This window comes from Myxine glutinosa, chromosome 13, assembly GCF_964187855.1.
Source record: "Myxine glutinosa chromosome 13, kmMyxGlut1.1, whole genome shotgun sequence".
Taxonomy (NCBI): domain Eukaryota; kingdom Metazoa; phylum Chordata; class Myxini; order Myxiniformes; family Myxinidae; genus Myxine; species Myxine glutinosa.
Window position 1 is genome coordinate 74,138,214 of NC_136273.1, and position 24,146 is coordinate 74,162,359.

General features: G+C 44.4%; 1 protein-coding gene across 2 annotated transcripts in view; it reads right to left on the reverse strand.

Moving 5' to 3' along the window:
- ATM (ATM serine/threonine kinase) overlaps positions 1-24,146 on the reverse strand; it is a 224,399-nt gene that overhangs the window by 137,562 nt on the left and 62,691 nt on the right. For both annotated transcript variants that reach the window (XM_078767645.1, XM_078767644.1), the window contains exons 12-21: positions 19,482-19,709; positions 18,799-18,897; positions 17,427-17,646; positions 17,029-17,151; positions 16,813-16,941; positions 11,868-11,969; positions 978-1,116; positions 628-800; positions 173-258; positions 1-46 (exon numbers count right to left, since the gene is read on the reverse strand). The exon at positions 1-46 is cut by the window's left edge and continues 131 nt beyond it. In XM_078767645.1, coding sequence (XP_078623771.1) covers positions 1-46; positions 173-258; positions 628-800; positions 978-1,116; positions 11,868-11,969; positions 16,813-16,941; positions 17,029-17,151; positions 17,427-17,646; positions 18,799-18,897; positions 19,482-19,709 — 1,345 coding nt within the window. The remainder of the gene's footprint in view (positions 47-172; positions 259-627; positions 801-977; positions 1,117-11,867; positions 11,970-16,812; positions 16,942-17,028; positions 17,152-17,426; positions 17,647-18,798; positions 18,898-19,481; positions 19,710-24,146) is intronic.

Genomic DNA, 24,146 nt, shown 5'->3' on the forward strand with positions numbered 1-24,146 from the left:
TAGAGCACACACCTCCTGGTCCAAGCGGAACTGAGAACACACTTCACTGAAGGGATGAGAGAGGTCGGTCGTTAAAAAGGTTGGAGAAATGAAAAAACCTTTTTCATGAGAGAAAGACTCCAGAAGCTAAGGAGGGATAGAAAATGACAGAAGAGAAAGAGGACGTTCTTACGAGAGAGGCTGCAGCAGGACACTCAATTCATTGGAAGAGAGTGGCTTGGAGAGTGTGGGAATAAGATTCTGCAGCAAGCAGAGATACTGCAGAAAGATAGCAATTTGTCAAACAAATCAATAAATAAGTAATAAACAACATGTACTAAATTTAAATTGCACATATATACAAACACACATAATATTAAACAGTTCAATGGAATTAAATAATAGATAGTATAAAAATATTGAGAAAGAACAATGTATTTGCAAGTAAGTTGGCATGCGTGGGTTGAAAAAAGAGGTTTTATTGGTTTTATCACAAAAATGGATAATGCTCATCTTTCTTGCACATTCAGTGTAAAGAGTGATCTATTTATTTATTTTTACATTCAATTTATGTAAGCGAGTGAATGCACAAAAAAAGGTTTGTTCTTGGATGTAAAGAAAAGCAATCTGAATCTTTGACAGACTTACAGCATGGAGGAAAAGAGGATGTGATGAGTCAATGTTTCCCAGGAAGGCCAGCAGTGCCTCAGGCTGTACAGCCGAGGACTTGACTGCAGACCACGCGGCAAGGCAGGACAGACTATCCAGCATGAGCTTGTCTGTTGATGAGATGTCCTGGATAGATAAGGGGCTGGGTGGTGCTGCAAAGAGGTAAAAGTGAGCCAAGGAGCAAAGTAGAGCGATGGGAAGCAAAATAATCAATGAATTGCCAGGATGATTGAAAAAGGCTTGTTATGTGGAATTGAGAGCAATGGATCGTCAAAATAATATTATTGGTGAACATAAAACCTCCTCTACACACATTGAAGCAAGCCTACCTTGTCCGGCATGAAGATTTTGTACTTTCGCTCCATGTGGGGAATTAGATGTCGAAACCTCGTTATCCTCAAATAAATCAGGCTCTGAATGGACTCCAACCCTCGATTCTGCTGCGTTGGTAGTTACTGTTATGTTCTGCTGTTATGAATAAATGGGGGCAGTGGTAGGCAATCAGATATAGCAAAAGCGAATGGAAAAAAATAATAAATCTTCACGCGCAAATTCCTTTTTGTTAATGAGCGCACAAGGTCGCGGCTCATGGCAATGGAGGATTAAAGGTAAACTAACGAAGGCAGAGAGGTGGAGAACAAGCAGACAAAGGAACAAGTCATTGGATGAATAGAGAGGAAGCAAGGAAGGAAGAAGCTTGCAGGCAAAAGGAATTGGTATGGTTAGGATTCACATGAACATCAATTGCGGGCTGTCCAGACTGATTAATTATATTGAGGGAACCCTATGGCACACTGAAAGTGCTTGGGGACCATCGCTCAAAGACAACTGTCAGGAGACTAAAAGCTGGCTTGGGGAGGAAATTTGACCAGGATACCAGCACACAATGGCCAACTGTTTCTGGAACACCATGGGATAATTCATGACCAACAGCAAATTCTGACTAATGGGACTGTAGCTGAATGTCCCATTTGATATAAAAATCACACTCATTGATGCAACACCTTGCTTGCGAAGCACTAGGACGACAGTTTATAGTCAGGTTGGATAGCTCAAAGGTGGGGAATGCTACCTCTGACTATCCCATCAGCCTGGTCTATGATGGTGGAAAAGGTAAGGATGGATGGCATGATAGTGGAGCGCTGCCAAATTAAGGAAATGGTTAAATATACAACAAGTAAACTGTGAAAGTACCATCTCAACTTCAATTGCTTGTTTTTTACTTGAAGGAGTTTCAGCCCTGTGGAACTCATCGGAATAACATTGGCACGATGAGAAGACCCTGCCCACTTGTACAGCACTGTACTGTACTGTATTTGCAAAATAATCCACCAAGGCAAAGGAATTTCAATGTTTAATTTGAGAAAGAGTATTTCATGAAACAGCATTGCAGAGAGAGAGAGAGAAAGGTGAGTGAGAGAATTTGGAGATTCATCAGCCGGTGATGTGAAGGGCTGGACGTCTTATTTTGAAGAGGTTTTGGACTCTGATCTAACTCTACTACATATATTTTCACTCGACGAATTCTATGTTGAAGTTGAGGAACAAGAATGTGAAACATATGATAATAGATACTGAAAACAAAAACAATACAGAAGTAATTTGCTGGCTCATAGGCCCAAAGAGCTGAATGCTTTCATCAAAAATCCAATAGTTGTTTGTTTATCCAAAGCAAGCCTTTCACCAACTTAACTGTTTTGTCTTCCTCTTTTCCCCAACTTGAAACCACCTCTCTGTGCCAGTGTGTGCCCCGGTTTAGAATAGGTACACCGTATCCCTGCGTGTCGTAAGAGACGACTAAAGGATTGGTGCCAGGAAGGGCATCTGGCCATAAAAACATTGCCTCAGAAAGGGAACCATGATGATTGTCATGGGGCCCCCTGCTAAAAATGTTCTATAGAATATCTAAAGAAACCAATAGACTTCTATAGACTTCTATAGAAATCTCTATGGAACAATTTATTTCTATAGAACAGCACCGTAGTTCTACAGGACAAAAATGGCGTTCTATAGGACAGAAACGGTGTTCTATAGAAGAGGACTCTGTTCTATAGGACAGAAATGTTGTTCTATAGAAGAGCACCTCTGTTCTATAGGCCAACAATGGTGGTCTATAGAAGAGGACTCTGTTCTACAGGACAGAAATGGTGTTCTATAGGACAGCAATGGTGTTCTATAAAATGGTGTTCTATAGAAGAGGACTCCTGTTTTATGGATTAAAATTCTTTAAGAAAGAGTTTGTATCCTATAGAATCAGATTGAAATTCTACAGAAAATAAAGTCATTACATTTGTACAGAAATCTCAATTTCTAAAGAGTGTATTGTGTATTGTGTTATGTGTATGTATGTTATTGTGTAATGTGTATTGTGTTATATGACTTCTTGTACATATGGGTTTTCAAGTTCACAAAAGTGACTTTTATAGGCATATTGATAAACACTTGATGACTTTGTTTGGAAAGGTGATGGCTCGTTTTTAACATTAGATGGCTCGTTTAGATGGCTCGGTGATGGTTTGATGGCTTGTGGCATCTTTCCAGGCTCAGATGGCCGAGCTTGAACTGCCAGCATTCAAGTTCGTGGCAAGAAATATGTTCGACCACTTGCTAAATTGATCCGGCTTTCAAAGCTTGAGGATGATGGGTGAGGGGTGAATGGACTGAAAGACTTTCCCTTTTTTACAAATGTATTCCACAAATTTGGGGGTGGCTGTTAGAAAGTCTCTGATACTATGCGTACGATATGCGTGAATGTTTCCAGCTTTGCTTATGAATGTTTTCTTGCAATATGTTGATGCCATGTTGGTGTAGTGCGAGCCTGTAATTCTTACTTTTTTGTTTTATGATTTGCACCGGAAAGGGAGGAGACTTCCTGCTTCTTGCTGATGGCTCGTGTGAGCGAGTTGATTGCCGCCATCGTTGCCTTGTTTCATTAAATGTTGTGCCGAAAGGGAGTTTAGTGTCTCGTCCTGTCTGAACCGTTTGATCATGGCCCCTTTCCTAGATTCACTGTTCTCTATTATCCTCCGTACTAGCTAGCCTTTACCATAGGATTCCCGAAGAAACCATGCAAAAGTGTCCTCCGGATCAAAATTCAAAGTATTTAATCTCTAGTAGTCTATGTACTTTTGTCGTATAGAAAAGTTCTTTAGAACAGTATTGTTGCGGATATGGCATTTGGCCTCTATATCCGCTTGTAAATATTCCCCTATTTCCCCAATACTCCCCAACTATCCCCAATCCCCCATTCCCTAGTCCCATTGCCTGTAAATAACACTCTGTAGAACCGACCTTCCCCTTTTTCCCCCATTAAATGTCGTGCCCAGGTCCACCGCATCTCACGTAGACAACTTTCGGACCTCTTGCTAGTTATTCTTAGTCTATGTCAGTTAAGGACTCGTTTCCATTAATTCTGACTCTTCGTTGTACCAGAATGTGATTGTATGGCACCAGTAGTGAGTTTAGGACCTCCCCATACCTCCTCCCATCTTCCCCATGAAACAACAACTACAACAACGGCGTGCGGGGAGTGTGCGTCCTCACACCGGCTTGGTTAGCCGCCATTGACCATGCGCTCCGACAGGGTTACCACGAAGGGGCTCACTGTCAGCTCCTCGTCAAGGGCGGAGCCCGGTAACCCCCCCGCACCCAATAAGAAGGGCGGACCGATTCCATCTGGGGCGGAGCTAACTAGCCGAGGGCGTGTCACTCCCCGCCGGATATACGCAGCCTACCGGACGTGACGTCAGATGCGCCCCCAGCTTGGAGAAAGAACGTCACCTTCTAGCGCTGAGAGAGACCTCCCGCATCTCTGGACCGGACCGGGTCGATTCTGTCCCTGAGCCAAGAGTGCACCTTGAGCCATCGACTACCCGCCTTCCTTGCCATCAATCCCCGTGTGAGTCAGTCTTGTCCCGTTTATCTGTCGTCTGTCGGGGCTAATATAAGACCGTGGTTAAGTGCCCACCTTACTATGCTGTACCTCTCATCCCTGTAATCTAAACGTTCCACAATATTATAACCTCCTCCGGAGGTCTTGAGAACCGTACCCCTGGTGTCGTGTCATTTTAAACCCAGCCGTTGTGTCCTTTCCTCAATTGATTTAGCGTAGCGCGACTCGGCCAAGGTTCGAGTATAATCGGGTAACTTGTGCGAACACGGCGGCCATTCCGCTCGGCCCACCATAACATCAAAGTCGTGTCCGTAACAATTGGTGTCGAGGAGTGGAATTCGGACCTGGGACTAAATTTATTAGGCCCAAATTTTGGAACACCAATTGTACCACTAGGGTAACAATTGGTGTTGGGAGGTAGAATTCGATCCGGAGCGCGTTTCCCGCGCTCGAAATTATAACGGCGAAATTTGATTTTGTTTTACGAAAATAAAAACCCGAATTTTGAAAGTCGCGCTATGGCAGACCAAGTCGGCTGGGTTCCGGTAGAGGAGAGTGAGGCAGGGTCGGTCCAGGACCAAATTGAGGGACGTGAGGCGAGCGAAGCAGCGAGGGTAGCAGACGCACAAAATGGCGCCTCGCTGGTCACGGCGACCGCGCCCGCGACCGTGGCAGCGCCCCTGGTGGATTCGAACCTTTTCCTCCTGCAAATGAGGGCCTTTATGGAACAAATGGGAGACCAAATTGGAGGTTTGAAAAACAGTATAGAAGCTCAGGGTGAGCGATTGGAGGGCAAAATAGGGGTAATGGGAAACGAAATGGGGGTAATGAGGGACGAAGCGAGGGGTACCGGTGAGGGGTTAGACAATAGATTAGGGGAAATACAGGAGGGGTTAATGGGGGTAGAAAACAGAATGGCCGCTCAAGAGAATCAAATGGAAGGGATGCAAAAAGGGTTAGAGGGGTTAGAAAACACCATGGAAGGCAAATTGAGGGACATGAGGGACCAAGCGGAAAGGGAAGTTAAACAAATGGGGCAGCAGATAGAGGGGGTCAGAATGGGGGTAGAAACCAAACTGGATGCTCACAGGGAGGAAATGGAGCAGATGAGGGTGGCATCTGGGCAGGAGATGCAAGTGATGGGAGAAGAGATCAGAAGAGGTGTGAGTGAGGAGGTCGGAGGAGTGCGCGAGGAGGTGAGGCACTGTAAGGAGCGCATGGAGAAGGAGGTGAGAAAGGGGACTGTAAAATTGCAAGGTGGTATAGAGGAGTTGACGCTGGGAGTAGAACAACTGACAGTGGGACAAAAGGAGTTGGGGGACCAGGTAAAGAAGAACACAGCGGTAATAGAGGGTTTAAAATCGACACAGAAGGAGATGAAAAAGGACGTAGGGGTAATTAAAAAAGAGTGTCAGACGGTACACGAGGACCTGACGAGGAAAATGAACAAGGTGGTAGAGGTGATGGAGGTTAAAGAGCGGGAGGTGCGGGAGCACATAGAAAAAAATAAAGTGGAGTTAGAGGAAGAACTTAAAGGGGCGCACGAGGAGATGAAGGAGGTGAAGCAGAAATTAGAAGAAGTGGAAGAAGGGGTGAGCGAAATTAAGAAGCGACGGAGAGAGGATAAGAAAGAGATAAAAGAGGAGGTAAAAGAATTGGTCCAAAGTCTGTGTTCGGATCGTGATGATGTGCTCATTAACCGGATGAGGGATTCGCAGGTGATGGAGGAGAAGCGAAGAGAAAGAGGACCCGGTGTAAGTGGTGACCAATATGGTCGTGCGTATGATGCGCCAGGGGATTTAAGAAGCTTGGGGGTCGAGATGGACCCGGGTGTTCGTGAGAGGCCGTTGGTGAAGTGTGCGACAGGTCTGGTGTGCGAAAAAGGAGGTGTGCGAGAAAGTCCGACTCTGGGGTGTGTGAGGAAAAAGTGCGTGCCAAGGAGTGAGGGTGCTGGCGAGAGTGAGTCGGTCGTAGCGCGTGTGCGAGGGGGCACATGGAAGCGCGGTGTGGTAAGTGTTACAGAGGGTGTGACGGGAGAGTGTGCGTGAGAAAGGTGTGTGACGGACAGGTGCATGGGGAAAGAGTGCGCTGTCGAGAGTAAGGGTGAGTGCGCTGTCAAGAATGGAGGTGAGAGTAGTGAGAGTGACAAGGAGCGTGAGTTGGTTGTGACAGGTGAGAAAGGAAGCACACCTGGAATGGTAGAGCGTGAGTGGGAATGCACGCTGGAATTGGTAGTGAGGCACGTGGTTGGGTGTGCGAATGAGAGCACACCTGTGATTGTCACAGAGGAGGTGACAGAGGAGGGGGCGCGAAGAGGTGTGTTGGTGAGGTGTGCGACCAATGAATGTGTGCCAAAGTGTTCGGTGGTCAGGTGTGTGACCAAGGCTGTGAGTGGAATGAGGGTACCGAGGTGTGTAAGGAAAGGTACGAGGAGAATGGAAACGGCTGGATGTGTGAGCAAGGAACGGGCTGCGGGGTGTAAGCATGCAGGTGAGGCATCGAAGGTAACCGGGTTAGAGGTTAGAGCGACTTTTAGCCGAATCGGGCCCTCGGTGCGTGCTGGGCCTCGCTTTGAACGGCCGCGTCCGTGCTCCACTAGGCGGAGCGGGCAGCCCGATAGAAAGGGTCGTCATGGCGACCACTTTTTGTTGAGGCAGTCCGGCAGGTCGAGATCGGGACATTGGATGGCTCCACGCCGAGATGGTGCGTGGGATCTCGGCCCGGGTAAGCCCCCGTCCCTGCACCGAGTGCCGGACGCATCCAGCCGCTGGCACAGAACAACCCGCATTCATGGCTTGGCTTTACGAAGCCGGGCTTTGGACAGGAATTGGCGCACCGAGAGGCATTAGTGAGTAGACTGGGTGATGAGGTTAGTGTTTTGGCCCCAAAATTAGAGAAAAACAAAATTTGATGATTGGCAAAGGATTGGCAGTAATGATTGGCAGATGATGGATAGTGATTGGCAAATTTTTGATTTGTTGAAATTTGATGTGCAAAATTGGTAGTGAGCGATGGGCCCGGTGGGTAAGGGTGGCATCCCTGCCACCCTTCCCAAGTGGGGGCAAAGGAGCTATAGTTTATGGGGTTGATGGCGGTGAAAACTAGCCCGGGTGGGTTAGGTTATATTGTAGGGATCTAGAAGAGATGACATTAGGTGACGTTAAGGTTAGTTAGTGACTGATACCTGTAGTGGGGACGCAGGTAGATTAGTGTGGATGATAATGACGAGGGAGCGCAATAGTTTAAAGGGACGACTGGGAAGCGCAAGTTTCAGAGGGGAGTAGTTAGATGAGATGATGCTGTGTGAGGATTGAACAGGTGTGATTGCACAGGTGTGCAACTGGACAGGTGTGTGGAGCAGTGTATGAGTAGTGAGTGTTGTGGATCAGCGCGAATGCGCTTGGGGAGAGAAGGGTGCAGGTGGCACCAGGTGTGAGAGCACAGGTGTGCAAGTGCAGGTGTGTGGAATATATGGAGTATTGGAATGAGTGGTGTGGAGAGAGTTGGAGTAAGTGGTACGGAGTGGTGTGCATGGTGCGAAGGTGTGGATGGGGGAAGAGTGGACCCCTTTCACGAGTACCCGGGGCGGGTAGTGTAAGTGTTAGGTAGAGGGTATAGGTAAATTGTGGTTGGATATTGGCCTTTGTGGTGCGGTTGCAGAATGGTATTGTGGATGGGTGCATTAGTGTTGTGGAAATGGCTGGGCGTGTAGCCTGTTAGTGTGTGTAGTTGGTTTGGGCACTCCACCACTGTGAGGATGTTGGCCAGGTGAGGCCGCAGGTGGGCTCTGGGAGCCGTTAGTGTCAGTGGGGCCCGAGGATCCGGAGGACGGACCCGGGTAGCCCAGTGCCAGAGAGGGCACCGAGTGGGGAGAGCGCCAGAGGGCCTTCCCCAGGTAGTTAGGTTAGGGTAAGGAGCAGGTAAGCTCGGAGGCAACTGCAGTGGTGGAGGTGTGCAGGTGGGTAGACCCACTGGGAGAGGTACACGCCACAGCCCAGAAATTGTGCGAGGGCACCGGGAGATGAATCGGGGGAGTGAGACCCCAAATTGAAAAGCACCACAGTTTGGTCAATGGGAATTGGTTTTTAGAACCCATAGTGTAAGAGGGCCAATGGTTTGGCAGTAGAAAGACCCCGGGTAATGTAAAGTTGTTAAAGTCATTTAGGAAATAGTTAGGATTGATGAACCTGTCGCACCATACGCAGCCACTTACCTGTGGTGATGATGATGACTCCACACCTGTGTTTTCTTTGTTCTGTTGCAGGAAATGAGAATTGCTGTGAGTATTTGTGAGACGCATCACGACGTGGATGAGACATTGGGGTGATTCCATCTCTCCCTCCTTAGGAGGGACTGATGATGAATTGGTGATGACAAATTATGATGTTGAGTTGGAAATGGCAAATTTTGATGAAAGTTGAAAATGGCAAATTTGATTGGTTAGGAGGGAGAGAAGACGAATTTGGTTTATGGGAGGAACGGGGAAGACAGTAGGGATGTTTGTTGATTTGGAAAGTAGATGTTTATGGGTAGTGTTGTGTTTTGTGGATACAGTAAGGGGTAAGGGAGGGGCCATGTAGGTTACCTGGTGGGGGGGGGGGGGGCGTACGGTAGGAACATACCTGTCTCACCTGGTTCCCATGTGCCCCCAGTGTGCATTACCTTGCATTGCGTGCACTTTTGCGCCCTTACCACCTTACTCACTTGTCTGCTTCTTTTGTCTCCCACCTCCGAGGATCTGGCTTTGGGGCAGAGAGAGAGGAGAGAGAGGTGCTGGCTCCGCAGTTGTGGGCCTGCACTTTCGCTGCTTGCTGCCTGGATCGATACACCATACGGACCGCAATTTTGGTGGCCACCCACAATGGACCGCAGTTCTTTTGCGGCCAAGCACCACCTGTGGATGGACCTATGGGTCAACGTGGCACCTATGCCATACAGGTGAACCACTTTTAGTTGGCCCCCTGACGGCCACAATAAAGAAATGGACGCGGTTGGCGCCTTTCTTTATTTTGAAAGAAGTAAGAAGGCCAAGTGCACCACACGAAGAGCAAGAGACACCTGCAGGGTTAGGGGTTGTTGTTTTTATTTTAATGAACAATGGTGACTGCACCGATTGGTGCTTGGGGTGGTGCTTTTGGTGCTTGGATGGGGTGCTCTGCACATTATTAAAGGCCGTAAGGCCACAGAGCACTCGTGGGTTGGTGTATCGATGCTGGCATGCGTGCTCTCTCTATGCATAACATCTGCAGGTGTTCCTCCAAAAACAGGTCCTGGATCGTAGTGTAAATATCAGCGTAGTCTTGTGTAAATAATGCTCCCTACCGGCTGTATGTTTAGTTTGCGAATTCTTTCCGCAATTCGGTTATCCTGTGGGTGTGCTTCTGTGAGGAGAAGGGTGCAACGTCGCAGGGGGACATATTTACTCATTTGTGAATATCTGTAAAACTGTCGCACTCAGGGTAGAGTTAATAGTAGAGGGAACTACATCTGAGTGCCACACTAAAATAGGTAAAAATTTATCGGGTCGGGACGCCCCGAGGGTAGAGAAGGGTGCAATGTTGCGGATATGGCATTTGGCCTCCATATCCGCTTGTAAATATTCCCCTATTTCCCCAATACTCCCCAACTATCCCCAATCCCCCATTCCCTAGTCCCATTGCCTGTAAATAACTCTGTAGAACCGACCTTCCCCTTTTTCCCCCATTAAATGTCGTGCCCAGGTCCACCGCATCTCACGTAGACAACTTTCGGACCTCTTGCTAGTTATTCTTAGTCTATGTCAGTTAAGGACTCGTTTCCATTAATTCTGACTCTTCGTTGCACCAGAATGTGATTGTATGGCACCAGTAGTGAGTTTAGGACCTCCCCATACCTCCTCCCATCTTCCCCATGAAACAACAACTACAACAACGGCGTGCGGGGAGTGTGCGTCCTCACACCGGCTTGGTTAGCCGCCATTGACCATGCGCTCCGACGGGGTTACCACGAAGGGGCTCACTGTCAGCTCCTCGTCAAGGGCGGAGCCCGGTAACCCCCCCGCACCCAATAAGAAGGGCGGACCGATTCCATCTGGGGCGGAGCTAACTAGCCGAGGGCGTGTCACTCCCCGCCGGATATACGCAGCCTACCGGACGTGACGTCAGATGCGCCCCCAGCTTGGAGAAAGAACGTCACCTTCTAGCGCTGAGAGAGACCTCCCGCATCTCTGGACCGGACCGGGTCGATTCTGTCCCTGAGCCAAGAGTGCACCTTGAGCCATCGACCATCCGCCTTCCTTGCCATCAATCCCCGTGTGAGTCAGTCTTGTCCCGTTTATCTGTCGTCTGTCGGGGCTAATATAAGACCGTGGTTAAGTGCCCACCTTACTATGCTGTACCTCTCATCCCTGTAATCTAAACGTTCCGCAATATTATAACCTCCTCCGGAGGTCTTGAGAACCGTACCCCTGGTGTCGTGTCATTTTAAACCCAGCCGTTGTGTCCTTTCCTCAATTGATTTAGCGTAGCGCGACTCGGCCAAGGTTCAAGTATAATCGGGTAACTTGTGCGAACACGGCGGCCATTCCGCTCGGCCCACCATAACATCAAAGTCGTGTCCGTAACAGTATTCTATAGAAAACAGTTCTAAAGGGTTCTATAGGAATTAATTCTATAGGATTTTGTGCCTTTCTATAGAAGCCATTCTATATGGTTCTATTGAAACAGGTCTATAGGATTCTAAAGAACGATCCTACAGGATTCTATAGAAACCGCTCTATAAGATTGTATAGAAAGTGCTCTTCAGGTTTCTATAGAAAACATGTTCTATAGGAAAGTTGTTCTATAGAAACGGTCCTAGAGTTCTATAGAAACTCTATTGGACTGTTCTATGGGATGTCTATAAGACTTCTATAGAAACATTTTTATGGAATCTCTATAGAACATTTTTAGCAGGGCCCGCAAGGCTAACCCCTGCTCTAGCAGGGAAATGGCCTTAAAAAGGAAATTTTTTTTTTAAACCAGCTCTGTATGTATACGTACATACAATCCCACGCTCTTCCTTCCTATCATTCAAAGTGGCAGCTCACCACCATTTCTTCAACATACATGATGTTTTCTACTCTTGTTAATCTATACTTCTTATTCTCACTCTCATAGTAATCAGCAAATAAACTCTCTAAACCTCTATTCTCTATCATATCATTTTTCCACCAGTTTCAGAATGTTATAAAAAGGCTCAAAACATTCGTGCATTCCTGCAATTGCAGCATAATATATATAATAAAGAAAAACGTCAGAAAGACACCAAAAACCGAAATCAAAGATGAGTGAAAGGTTCAGTCATTTACCAGATGGTTGCACATGAACAAAAGCTCTTTTGGTAGTTTGTCTGGCAAAACAGACAACAAGCTGTGTCCAGAAGCCTTCTGGAGTTCTTCCCTGGGTCCTGCCTGGTACAGCAACAGACTTTAGGGAATAGTAACAACAATCTTCATGAAATACAACCTCAGCGAGACAGAATGGATGCAAGTGACCAAGCAGTTTACCTTCACAGATTAATCGTAGGTGTCAGTAATAGATACCAAATATTCATGGCACACAGACAATGAAAGACCAATAACCAAGCATTGCGGTCATAGACCAGTATTTGTGAAATCAGTCACTGCAACCTTTGACCCTTTGGACTTCCAAAACAATAGGCTTCCATCTTTTGATTGGTAATCCAGTTTCGTGACCCAATATGAAAATTGACGATTTTGTGACTTTGAGCTTTTACCTCCAAAACAATAGACTTCCAGCTTATGGCTAGCTCGACCAGGTGGTTATATTTTGTGAAGATCGGTGTAGAATTACGACCTGTAGGGCGATTGACGTACAGACAGACAGAATAACAGACTCAACCAATCAATACACTTACAAATATTCGATTTCACAGGTAAAATGAGGAAAAGGTGGTGTACTTATGTTAGTACAGCGGATCAGCTCTCATATTTTAACAAATTGTGCATTTTTTGAGAAAAGCATGAAATTTCTAGCATAGTTAGTATATAGACTATATACCATAAGGTTTATTTTCAGATGTGGAGGGAAGTCAGATTTGACCTCTGAGGACCGTGAAAGGTCAAATACAAGATGGCCGCCAGTTCCCCGGGGGTAATGTTCAAACACGCTTATAGGTGTCATTTCCAACTAAATTGGGGATGCCCATTCATTTGGTGATACTTTTGAGATCGCCAGAACTCAAGGACATGCATTTAGGTCACGGTCAAGGTCAAATTACGTTAAATATCTATTTTTATGATACTGCAGTTGGAACTGCTTGGAAAAAGTTCATTTGAACTTTTAAAACTTTATTTTTTTCAGGTACAGGGATAGGCACAGAACACCCAAAGATCAGAAATGATGAAAAAAAAAGTGTTTACACTGCAAGGAATGATGCAATAACCTCTGAAAAAATAACTGTAGTTAACCAAGTATGTCCACCAAAGCTTACATTAAATCAAGTGCAATGATGAAAATTGGTAATGATCTAAATCTAACAGTCTCCAGAACAGAAGCACAGTGCAGTGCACTTGAATGCAGCTTTGGCACACTTGCAGCGTCCAGTGCACTTGAATGCAGCTTTGGCACACTTGCAGCGTCCAGTGCACCCTTTCTTGCAGCCACAGTCGATCAATTCATGGCACGATTTTGATGCTTCAGGAATGGTGGTCCAAAGAGGCTGCCACCCAGTTGTCTCCTTTGTCCAGCCCCAGTCAGGTGGGTCTGGCACCTCTGGATCCATGACCAATGCCTGGTTACAACAGTTGGCCTGGCAGCAAGTGCGCTTGATGTGCTGCTTGAGTGTTGCCTGGGTTGGAGGAATGTTCTCTAGAGTTCTACACTTCTGTGTGAAGAGCTGTTTCCTGGCATCATTCACTTCCGTGCTCTCACTGGTTCTATCGTACATCAGCACCACAAATCGCTCTAGCAGTAACATTGAGCCTTCACTGACCTCACTTGGCATGCCTAGGAGTTCATTGAAAGCATCATTCACCTCTGGGCATCCCCAATTTAGTTGGAAATGACACCTATAATGTTTTTCTACACTATTTGGTTCCAAAATTAAGCGCGTTTGAACATTAGACTCCGTGGACTGGCGGCCATTTTGGATTTGACCTCTCACGGTTCTCAGAGGTCAAATCTGACTTCCCTCCACATCTGAAAATAAACCTTATGGTATGCACTAACTATGTTAGAAATTTCATGCTTTTCTCATAAAATGCACAATTGTTGTTGTTATCCACTGTACTATGTGTGCTTGTGAACATTACAATGCCGCCATGTGGAAAATAGTTCATAGTTTAATTGTATATAAATCAAAATCAGCATCTAAAGATTGATGCTGATTTGAGGCTGAAAGACAAGTCAGGAGACGACGATGGTTCACGAGTGAGCGGTATTCAATGACAAAGGACGGACGATAACCGAAACAGGCCTGGACAGGCCAGGCCCGGAAATGTCAAAACGAAGGTTACTGACCTTGAAATGTGTAAAAGTTATGAGGTTAGTTAGCTACACAATACCGAAAATTCGGTTCGATTCCGACAACTTTGAAACTTTGACCTTTGTGACCTTCAAAGGTCAAAGGTCGAAGATTCTAAAATTTGTTGGAAAACTTGTATTTCATGATGTATGTGATAATATAAGATCATGTACGACATTTCACCCTATCAGGAAGCGAACAATGTAATAAAACCATCAAAAATCGACTTTTCTAAATTTTGTGACCTTGTGACCTTGACATAGGGGCGAAAATGAAAAATCGAGCTCCGTGGAAATAGAGACACATGACATTGGCCTAACCAAGTACCGAAACCCCTGGCAGATTCCACCAACTCCCTCGGACAAGATGTAGCTTGAACTCGATTACCCCCTAAAAAGAGGGGGTAACCCCCAATGGAGGGACAACAGCAAAGGGATGGATCACAAGGTTAACTTTTAAGGCATTAAAACATCTTTTTCGGGCGTCGCTCCGCCCACAATGGGCGCAATACGCCTACTTTGGCAGGACACAACGAGATCATGAAATCAACCTCCCACCCAAGTTTCATCAAGATTGGATGATATCATTGGGTAGTTATGCTGCGGACAGATAGACAGATAGACAGACAGACAGACACACACCCATGACGAATATAGTGGTCACTCTGTTTGATAACTCGTGAACCAAAAAACAGAGCGAGATCAGCTCAACGTTTGTTGGGAATGCTAGCTCAAGTTTTCTAACATATATTCTGCTGTTTAATGCAGTGATTTATCTCAGAACTTGCATCATAGCAGTGACTCAAGGCTGTCTGAAGAATATTTCACATCCGCAAAGGTAAGAAACAAACAAAATAAAAACCCAATTTCTAAAACCGAATTTCGAAGAGTAAAAACTCAATTTGAATCCATTCAATTGTAAAACATGAACAAGTAATCCCACATACAGACAGCAAAAGTGAACCAATTGCTTAACGGGCTTTTCACTTCACGTGCGTGGGGTAAATATCCACTGTAGTGAAAATGTATATCAAAGTTGAACCCAGGAGTGATGCCCACTTAAACCGCAGAGGGGTGTCTATAAGACCTCGGACGTCCGCGACGCTGAGCCACTCCTGTGACATTTTACTATGACATGTAGTCCTGAACGGTACGTACTCGCACATGTATTCTAGGCTTGCTTGCATTGACTAATATAATCGATCCTCCCTATATGATGCCAAGATCCTGATATCTATTGCATGATTGTATTTTTCAGGATGATGCTAAAGATCTGATTGAGATTAAACCTACCTATGGGACAAAGTTGTGGACTTGGTTTATTTCACAACATCCACAAAACAAGTAATGCATGTTCACAAGTAGACAACAATGGAGGGACAACAGCAAAGGGATGGATCACAAGGTTAACTTTTAAGGCATTAAGTTATGAGACATGTTATAACTGCAAACGTCTTCTGGATGGGGCTATGCTCACTGTGAAGCAGGGGACACCTTGGAATTAAATTCCCTGACTCACATCACTTGGCAACAAATAGGTGCGTTGTGCTTCCTGCAAATATGAATGGTGGCCAGAGATCTGCCCCCTTTGGAGACAAAGTGAAATAAAATAAAATGGGATTTTTTGTACACATGATCGAGGCTTGTGTAAAATTCTTAGTTCCATACGTATTACAACTGTTCAAGTGTGAAAGGGTTTGCACATTGTGTACAATAGTCTGTACTTGTTGGCATCTGTACCAGTGTACCAGAAATAGTCTGTACCAGAAATGAACACATAGCAATCTTGGTGAAGTTTAATATTCTTCCAGCCAAACAGTTTGTCAATTTTGTCCACTTATTTCAACAAGAGTCGACTGTAACTACTTTATCAAGCAATGCTCAGTCATTTTTATGCCTCCGCTGACGAGGTCGCCGGAGGCATTACGTTTTCAGGTTGTCCGTCCAACTGTCCGTCTGTCCGTTATAGGTTTTCTTTACCGCGATAACTTGAGAACGGCTAAGGGTATCTGAGTCAAACTTGGCACAGATATGTATAATGAAGTAAAGATGAACCGATTAGATTTTGGGGGCACGAGGTCAAAGGGCAAAGGTCAGAGATCATGTTTGGTCAAAATCCTGTTACCACGATAACTTGTGAACCAGTGATGGGATTCTGACCAAAGTTGGTACACTTATGTGGAATGATGTAAAGATGAACATATTTGATTTTGGGGTCAAGAGGTCAAAGGTCAAAGTCTGTAATATGTCTAAAACATGAGAACGGCTGAAGTGATCCAATTCAAATTTGGTACGGGTATGTATAATGATGTAAAGATTAAATAATTAGAATTTGGGGTCAAGAGGTCAAAGGTCAAAGTCTGTAATCGGTCTATAACTTGAGTATGGTTAAAGGGATCTCATTCAAACTTGGTACAGATATGTAGAATGATGTAAAGATTAACTGATTATATTTTGGGGGTCCTGAGGTCAAAGGCCTAAGGTCAGAGGTCATGTCAGGTAAAAATGTGAGAACTTGTGAACAGCTGAAGGGATTTAAATTAAAACTTGGTACAGGTATGTATAATGATGTAAACATGAGCTGATAAATTTTGGGGTCAATAGGTCAAAGGTCAGAGGTCATGTCAGGTAAAAATGTGCTAACTTGGGCACACCTGAATGGATTTAAATCAAACTTGATACAAGTATTACAATGATGCAATAATGTTGGCGGAGGCATATCAGTCGACGTCGTGACGTCGAAGAGTGCCGTTCTAGTTCACAATTCACCTTGGTGCTCGTAACCCAAGAAAAGACTTCTCTGAGAAAAGTCACCAGGAAGGAGAATGCAGGAATGCTGCTGGAATCCAAGTTTTTCCGCATATTGGAGACCAGCTGGGAAACTTTCTCCGTCAGCTCCTGCCATGAACAAAACTTCCATTATCTATTTTATCCTTCATGCAAGATCTATCACAAGGGACTCATCTTGTGACCTGCAGATCAAACCTTAGCCTTGTCCAGACACCAGTCCGCGAGTGCAATCCCTTCAGCTTCTAGACGAGTCCGATCCAGTCCAGCGGAGACTCCACATAGTAAAAGTGCTCCACGCACCACCACCTCCAAAGAACCCTTGAAGCCAGTGGCAAGGAAGACAACACAGGAGCGGACTGCTCAAACAAATGAAACTCAAATATTCACCACATATTGTTTATCTGGTTAAAATCACTGAATTTTAATGTCATTTTTCGTTTAAGACTACATTTGACATTTAAATTTCTGACTTCAACAGCCAGGCTTTTTCCCAGAACCACAAATTATTGCTTCAAATTGAACTCTTGTGTCAAAGCAAAAAATGCAAGCTTTAAAACAAGGGTAATTGGACCTTCATATTAGCTTCAGACTACCTCTGTTCCAGAAACCTCAAGAAGAACCTCAACCATCCGCTCCAAAGGGTCCTGTAGGCCAGGCAACAGTCGAAGCCGTCCACAAATGGACTTTGAACAATCCCGAAAGGCTTCTGTCCGGGTGGACATATTGAGTGGAATGTGGTAACTTGAGCACAGCCAAAGTTTCTCGACAAAATCTTCTTCACTCATGGCATCACCAAACGGGATGTCAACATCTCTGACGCAATCACGCAGAAAAAGTAGTGGTAGTTTACAGAACAATCCCAACAAGAATCACACTTCACTCAACACATGTTCAGAAGCACCAGACAACTTTGTTATACAAGTATTTCATTCTCTTCATTTTAACATTTGAATCTCCTTATTCTCTTATAGAACATATTTTTTTGAAGTTATATGCACTTGCCCTTCAGCGGATCCCTTTAAAGGGGGATTGCATCTTCCAAAAAATAGAATTCACGCGAATGCATCAATGGATGTGCTCCCGACCGTGTTAGAGGTCAACCCACTGTTATGTTTGATCTCAATTAAAGGCCACATGAAAACTTAAAGGTCACATGAGAGAGAGTGTGAGAGAAAACAGATATAAGTAGAATAGAGAAAACAGATGCTTCTCAAATTAAGATTGTAAAATGATTTTCAAAGGGCACATGACCTTTCACCTGTTGAACCCAAATTTTAATCACTTAATATTTGTGTCGCAGCCCATACTAGTGCCAAGTGTGGTTGAAATACCTTCTGTGGTTCACTCGATATTGTGGTAACAATGATTGACAATTAAAGACCACATGACCTTTGACCCTGTTATCTTGTACTTCATAGCATTCTTTCACTCACAATGGGCAATCCACTCACTGATCCATGTCAACATCAGCTTCTCCTATCCAGAGTTGTGTTAAATTTTATTATTTTCAGCTAAAGGTCACATGACCTTTGACCCCCAAAGTCTAATCAATTCATCTTTGCATCATATAGCATACCTGTACCAAGTTTAGTCAAAATCCCTTCAACAGGTCACAAATTATCACAGGAACGAAAATCTGCCGAGCAGGCGAACAATGGGCATACAGTCATTACTAGGTTTTGGTGCCAACGTTTTCGATATGACAAACATTGGATGCGCAATTGCCAAAAGTCAGGAATTCAAGTCTCAATAAAAGGCTGAAAATATTTTTTAAATGCCGTTGGTGATCCTGAAGATGTCACAGCTTACCTGCTAGTGCAGCAATTTCTAGACGGAGTAATAATTCAAACCATTCCCTTGCCTCATTCTTTCCTCAAGTCATTCACTAAATTTAATCAAAGATTACAGCATATATACTTGTCCCTCACCAGAAAGATGGTCATCAGTACAGCACCCACCACTCACATGTTCGTGACATTCACTTGCGGGGTTTTCCTTTTGCCCTGACAATCCTTCGTTGTCAAAGCCAGTAGCACCCTTGCCACAAGGAGCACTGGCAGGTCCCTGGAAAATAAAAGAAGAGGTAGAAAATGGAATGGGGGAGTGGGGGGTGGGGGGGGTAGGCAAAGGAAAAGTTAATCGATATGAAGACATTCATAAGTTCATTTATTAGTAAGCATTCTGGACCAGGAGTCAGTTACAAATCTAACCTACGTGCATGCACTATTTTGTAGGGGCAAGAGTTTTCCTGTTGATGTAGTTAAGAATTCTTATAGGTTAAGGCAAAAATTCCCAATTTGGCCAGTGTACCGGAAATACCCACCCAACTCTTTATCAAAAGTCACAGTGGGATTATTAATGTCCAACGACTGATGTTAACAGATGGGTCCGCAGCTTAACGTTCATCTGAGGAATTAATTGCCTTGCCATCAAAGCACCAGGGTGACAGCTTATAGTTGAGACGAGAATCAAATGCGGACTGGGCAGCTCAAATGCAAGTGCACTACCTCTGCACCATGTGTGTATAGGTGAAAAGTTTTTCCCCGAATGTAGAAATAAAAAGGTTTTTTTTGTCTTTCCCACAAGCTTCAATACACGATCACAACAAAAACCTTCAAAAAGGTATTTAAGGTGAGGCGAGATCTCACTGATGCTGCAGCACAGCAGAAGGTTCCCCGTCCGACATCTCCTGATCTGCATAAACAGCCCTTGGGGCCAGCACCCAAGCAAGAAGTGGGCCCCGCAGGCCTAACACCTGACACTGAGCATTTTGGTCATCTGTATCATCACCACGATTGGCAGAGTGTGATAGGCTGGGCCTCCTTTCAGGCAGTGGACTGCAGGCTACTAGTGTGGAGAGCAATTCCAAAGACTCTCTGAAAGTAGAGAACAGAATAAATAAATAACAAATTTTACTGAGTCAAGTAAAAATATAACCGCAGCAAACAGATCAACCAAAGTGTGATTATGTACTGCTCACACCAACTGAGACAAATTTAATTTTACTACATTGGTCAGGTCACTCAATCGGTCCGACGATGCAGAACTCGATTCAGTAAAGCATCCTAAATAATGCCAACTTTAATTTAAAATACGAACTCATAACAGACCTGTGTTCAGTCTTCCTTTGGAATAAATTGATTTCTCAGGTATTCTTCTTTTGAGGAAAAAAAAATAAATGGACCCATGTCTTGACCACAAACATTCCTTTTAGGGAAAGGATATACAGTGCCTATAGAAAGTCGACACCCCCTTTCAAAATTTTCACCTTTTGTTGCCTTATCGCCTGGAATTAAAATGCATTAAATCAGACTTTTCAACCTTCAAACCTTCATTTACACATCGTAACCCACAACTTCCAAGTGAAAAACAAATTCTATGAATTTAAAAATATTAATTATAATTGCAAAATTAGAATATCTTGGTTGGATAAGTGTCCACCCCCCTTATAATGGCAATTGTACAGACTAGGCATTTAAGATGGAATATTTTTTTGTGGGGGTGAACTTACTTTTCAAGATATCTTAGAACCAAAAGTTCATTGGAATTATGTTGAAATTATTCTAGATTTTGTTAATGTGACCTTTAAAAGAAACAAAAACCACATTTGACATTTCGAAGCAAATAAATTGATCCTTGAAAGTGATGTAAAATGATATCGAACTCAATTCACGGACAGTACTGTGTTAAACTTCTGTACGTTTTCCAGAAGTATCTCTTTATTTTGCACATTAACCAATTTTTTTTTCATCAAAAACAAAAGCTAAATTATGACTGGGATTACGGACAGTAAAATTACATTTCAGTACTTCGTGTAACCCCCACGAGCATTCAGGAGAGCACGTACACGTCGAGGCATGCTGTTCACGAGATTTGCCAAGGTTTGGACAGGAATCGCTTGCCATGCAGTGACAATAGTCTGCTGCAATTCACGCACAGAGGTAGGCTGCTGGTCCAAGTTGTCGATTTGACGCGTTAATTCTGCCCACAAGTTCTCTATCGGATTAATATCCGGGGACATGGCAGGCCACTCCATATGCTCTACACCACGGTCAGCAAGAAAGTGTTGGATCACGCGAGCACGATGAGGCCGTGCATTGCCATCTTGGAAGACAAAGTTTCCTCGAAAGGCTGCACGAGCAAATGGAAGCAATCTTTCTTCCAGAATAACCGTGTACTTGAACTGGTTCAGGTTTCCATTCAGAACAACCAGGTCAGTTTTGCCCCCTGCATGAAAAGCAGCCCAAACGGTCACCCCACCACATCCAGCTTGGACTCTTGGCACTATACAATCTTCGTTGTGGGCTTCATGCACTTGTCTGTGCACTCGGACACGGCCATCTTGACGATAGACCAGAAATCTAGACTCGTCACTGAAGGTCACGTGATTCCAGTGTCCTGGCTGCCATTGATGGTGCTCTCTGGCCCACTGCAATCGGCGCTGGCTGTGTTGTCTGGTCAGGCGTGGCTTTCTCAGGGGACGCCTGGCACGATAGCCTGCTTGAACCAGTCGTTGGTTGACTAGCCTTCTGGATACAGGCACATTTGTCAGTTGCTGCCACTCAGCCCTAAGCCGATTAGCTGACTTGGTACGGCCATTGCAGACTAACCGGTGCAGCTGGCGATCATCTCTCCTTGTGGTTCTGCTTGGACGTCCTGGCCTCGGTATTGGAGTAGGGACACCCCTCTGAGCATTTCGTTTCAGGATCTTTGACACCTGACCTTAAGTGATGCCATACTGCCGAGCAATAGCACGCTGTTTCATGCCAGAATTTCGTAAAGCCACCTCTCCATGACAAACAGCATTGTCAAGTTGACGGACCATCTCCAGAGGAAGCGGCAATAACTTTTGTAGACGTGCAGCAGTTGTTTTCCACTAATACAGAACGCAACAACCCTTATATACCCGATTGTGAAGCCAATCGTCAAATGTACCTGTCCTTACATTTTGTCATGCCACCTGTGATATAATCCTGTTATTGACTTCTTGCTGCGAAAGACAATCAGTGGCATGGTTCTTTCAACAAAGACATCACCGAAGGGTAAAATAAACTAACCAGATTGATATACTGAGTTCAGAAAGTAAACCCAAGTCAAGAAAAAATATATATTCCATATTAAATGCCAAGTCTGTAAATTAACTCAGGTGTAACCAATCACCTTCAAAATCACATACCAAGTTAATTGGCCTCCACCTGTGTTAAATTGTAGTGAATCTGATTATTTCTGAATAAAATCAGCTGTTCCTGTAGGTTTCCTCTGCTGGGTCGTGCATTTCACAGAAAAAGACTCAACCATGAGCACCAAGGACCTTTCAAAAGAACTCCGGGATAAAGTTGTGGAAAGGCACAGATCAGGGGATGGATATAAAAATATTTCAAAGGCCTTGAATATCCCTTGGAGCACAGTCAAGACAATCATTAAGAAGTGGAAGGTGTATGGTACCACCAAGACCCTGCCTAGATCTGGCCATCCCTCCATACTGGATGACCAAGCAAGAAGAAGACTGATCAGACAGGCAAGAGGCTCATGGCAACTTTGAAAGAGCTACAGGCTTTTATGGTAAAGACTAGTCACTGTGTGCTTGTGACAACAACATCCCAAGCACTTCACAAGTCTGACCTGTATGGTAGGGCGGCAAGAAGGAAGCCATTACTCAAAAAAGTCCCCTTTGAGGTATGCAAAAAAAACACTCTGGGGATTCTGAAGCCATTCGGCAAGATGTTTTGTGGTCTGACAAAATCAAGATGGAACTTTTTGGCCTAATTGCAAAACGTTACGTTTGGCACAAACTCAACACAGCACATCACCCAAAGAACACCATTCCTTCTGTGAAGCATGGTGGTGGCAGCATCGTGTTATGGGGATGTTTCTCATCATCAGCAACTGGGGCACCTGTCCGGATAGAAGGGAAAATAGATGGAGCAAAATACAGAAAAATCCGACAGGAAAACCTGCTGCCCTCTCCAAGAGAGCTGAAATTGGGACAGAAGTTCTCCTTTCAGCATGACAACGACCCGAAGCACACAGCCAAAGCTACACTGGAGTGGCTAAGGAGCAAAAAGATAAATGTTCTTGAGTGGCCCAGTCGGAGCTCCAACCTAAATCCAATCTGTGGCATGACTTGAAGATTGCTGTCCATCAACGCTCCCCACACAACTTCACTAAGCTTGAACAGCTTTGTACAGAAGAATGGGCAAATATTGCCCAATCAAGGTGTGCAAAGTTAGCAGAGACCTATCCCTACAGACTCAGCTATAATTGCTGTCAAAGGTGCTTCCACCAAGTGTTAACTCAGGGGGGTGGACAGTTATCCAACCAACATAATCTCGTTTTGCATTTTTATTAATTTCTGAAATTTGAAGCATTTGTTTTTCACTTGGAAGTTGTAGGGTACGATGTGTAAATAAAGGTGGAAAAAGTGTGATTTAATGCAATTTAATTCCAAGCTTCTTTTTCGAATTAAATTCGATCTCGCGAGATCTTTGTCGGCGAGGTCATGTCTTTTCGAAGCTGTCCATGCGCTCACGCTTTCGAAGTTAAGCAGTTTTCACAATTGTGTTTTTGTCGAAACTGTATTTATCTTTCAGTGTGTGTACCTACAGTGTGTCCTTCGTAAGATTCTCGGTGTTAATTTTTCATACCTGTATACAAAATCGTCGGTTAATTCGTGTCACGTATTTTGAGGCCTAGTAGGCTCCCGTGTCCTACCTTGAGGCTTTGTTTTTCTCTTAGCGGTCCGTCGATTGTGCTGCAATTACTTTCATTCTCTGTTTTTGTCCCAGTCTTTCACCCCATACTTCCTTGTTTAAGATCTCAACTCAAAAAATAAAAAAAATTCCCTTCTCTGTTCTTATTTGTTGTTCTTATTCGTTTATTCGTTGTTCTTATTTGTTCGTTCGTTCTTCGATCACGTGTTTCACCCCTATTTCCATTTTCCATTTCCCCCAGATAGTTTTCACTGCTCAATTTTAAAATGTTTAAACTTTCACCTGAAGTACTGTATTCTGTAATATATATTAATTTATAACTCCTTTTTCTTCTTCTTCTTCTATAAAAGGATGCTTTCGACTTGCTCACCAAATCTATTCATTCCAAAAAAAAATTCCATGTCTTACAGTTCCACTTTTCTACATTCCCGAAACTCTCCTAGACTCCACCCCTCCTCCAGCGTCCTCAAACGTATTATTGACTCGAAGGTCACAAGAAACTTATTTTGCAATAAATGTTCGTTTTCCATTAATCGTACACTTTCTAAAATCCAATCTCACCCCTCCCCTCCAAATCTTCCCCATCACCCCTCCCCTCCAAAA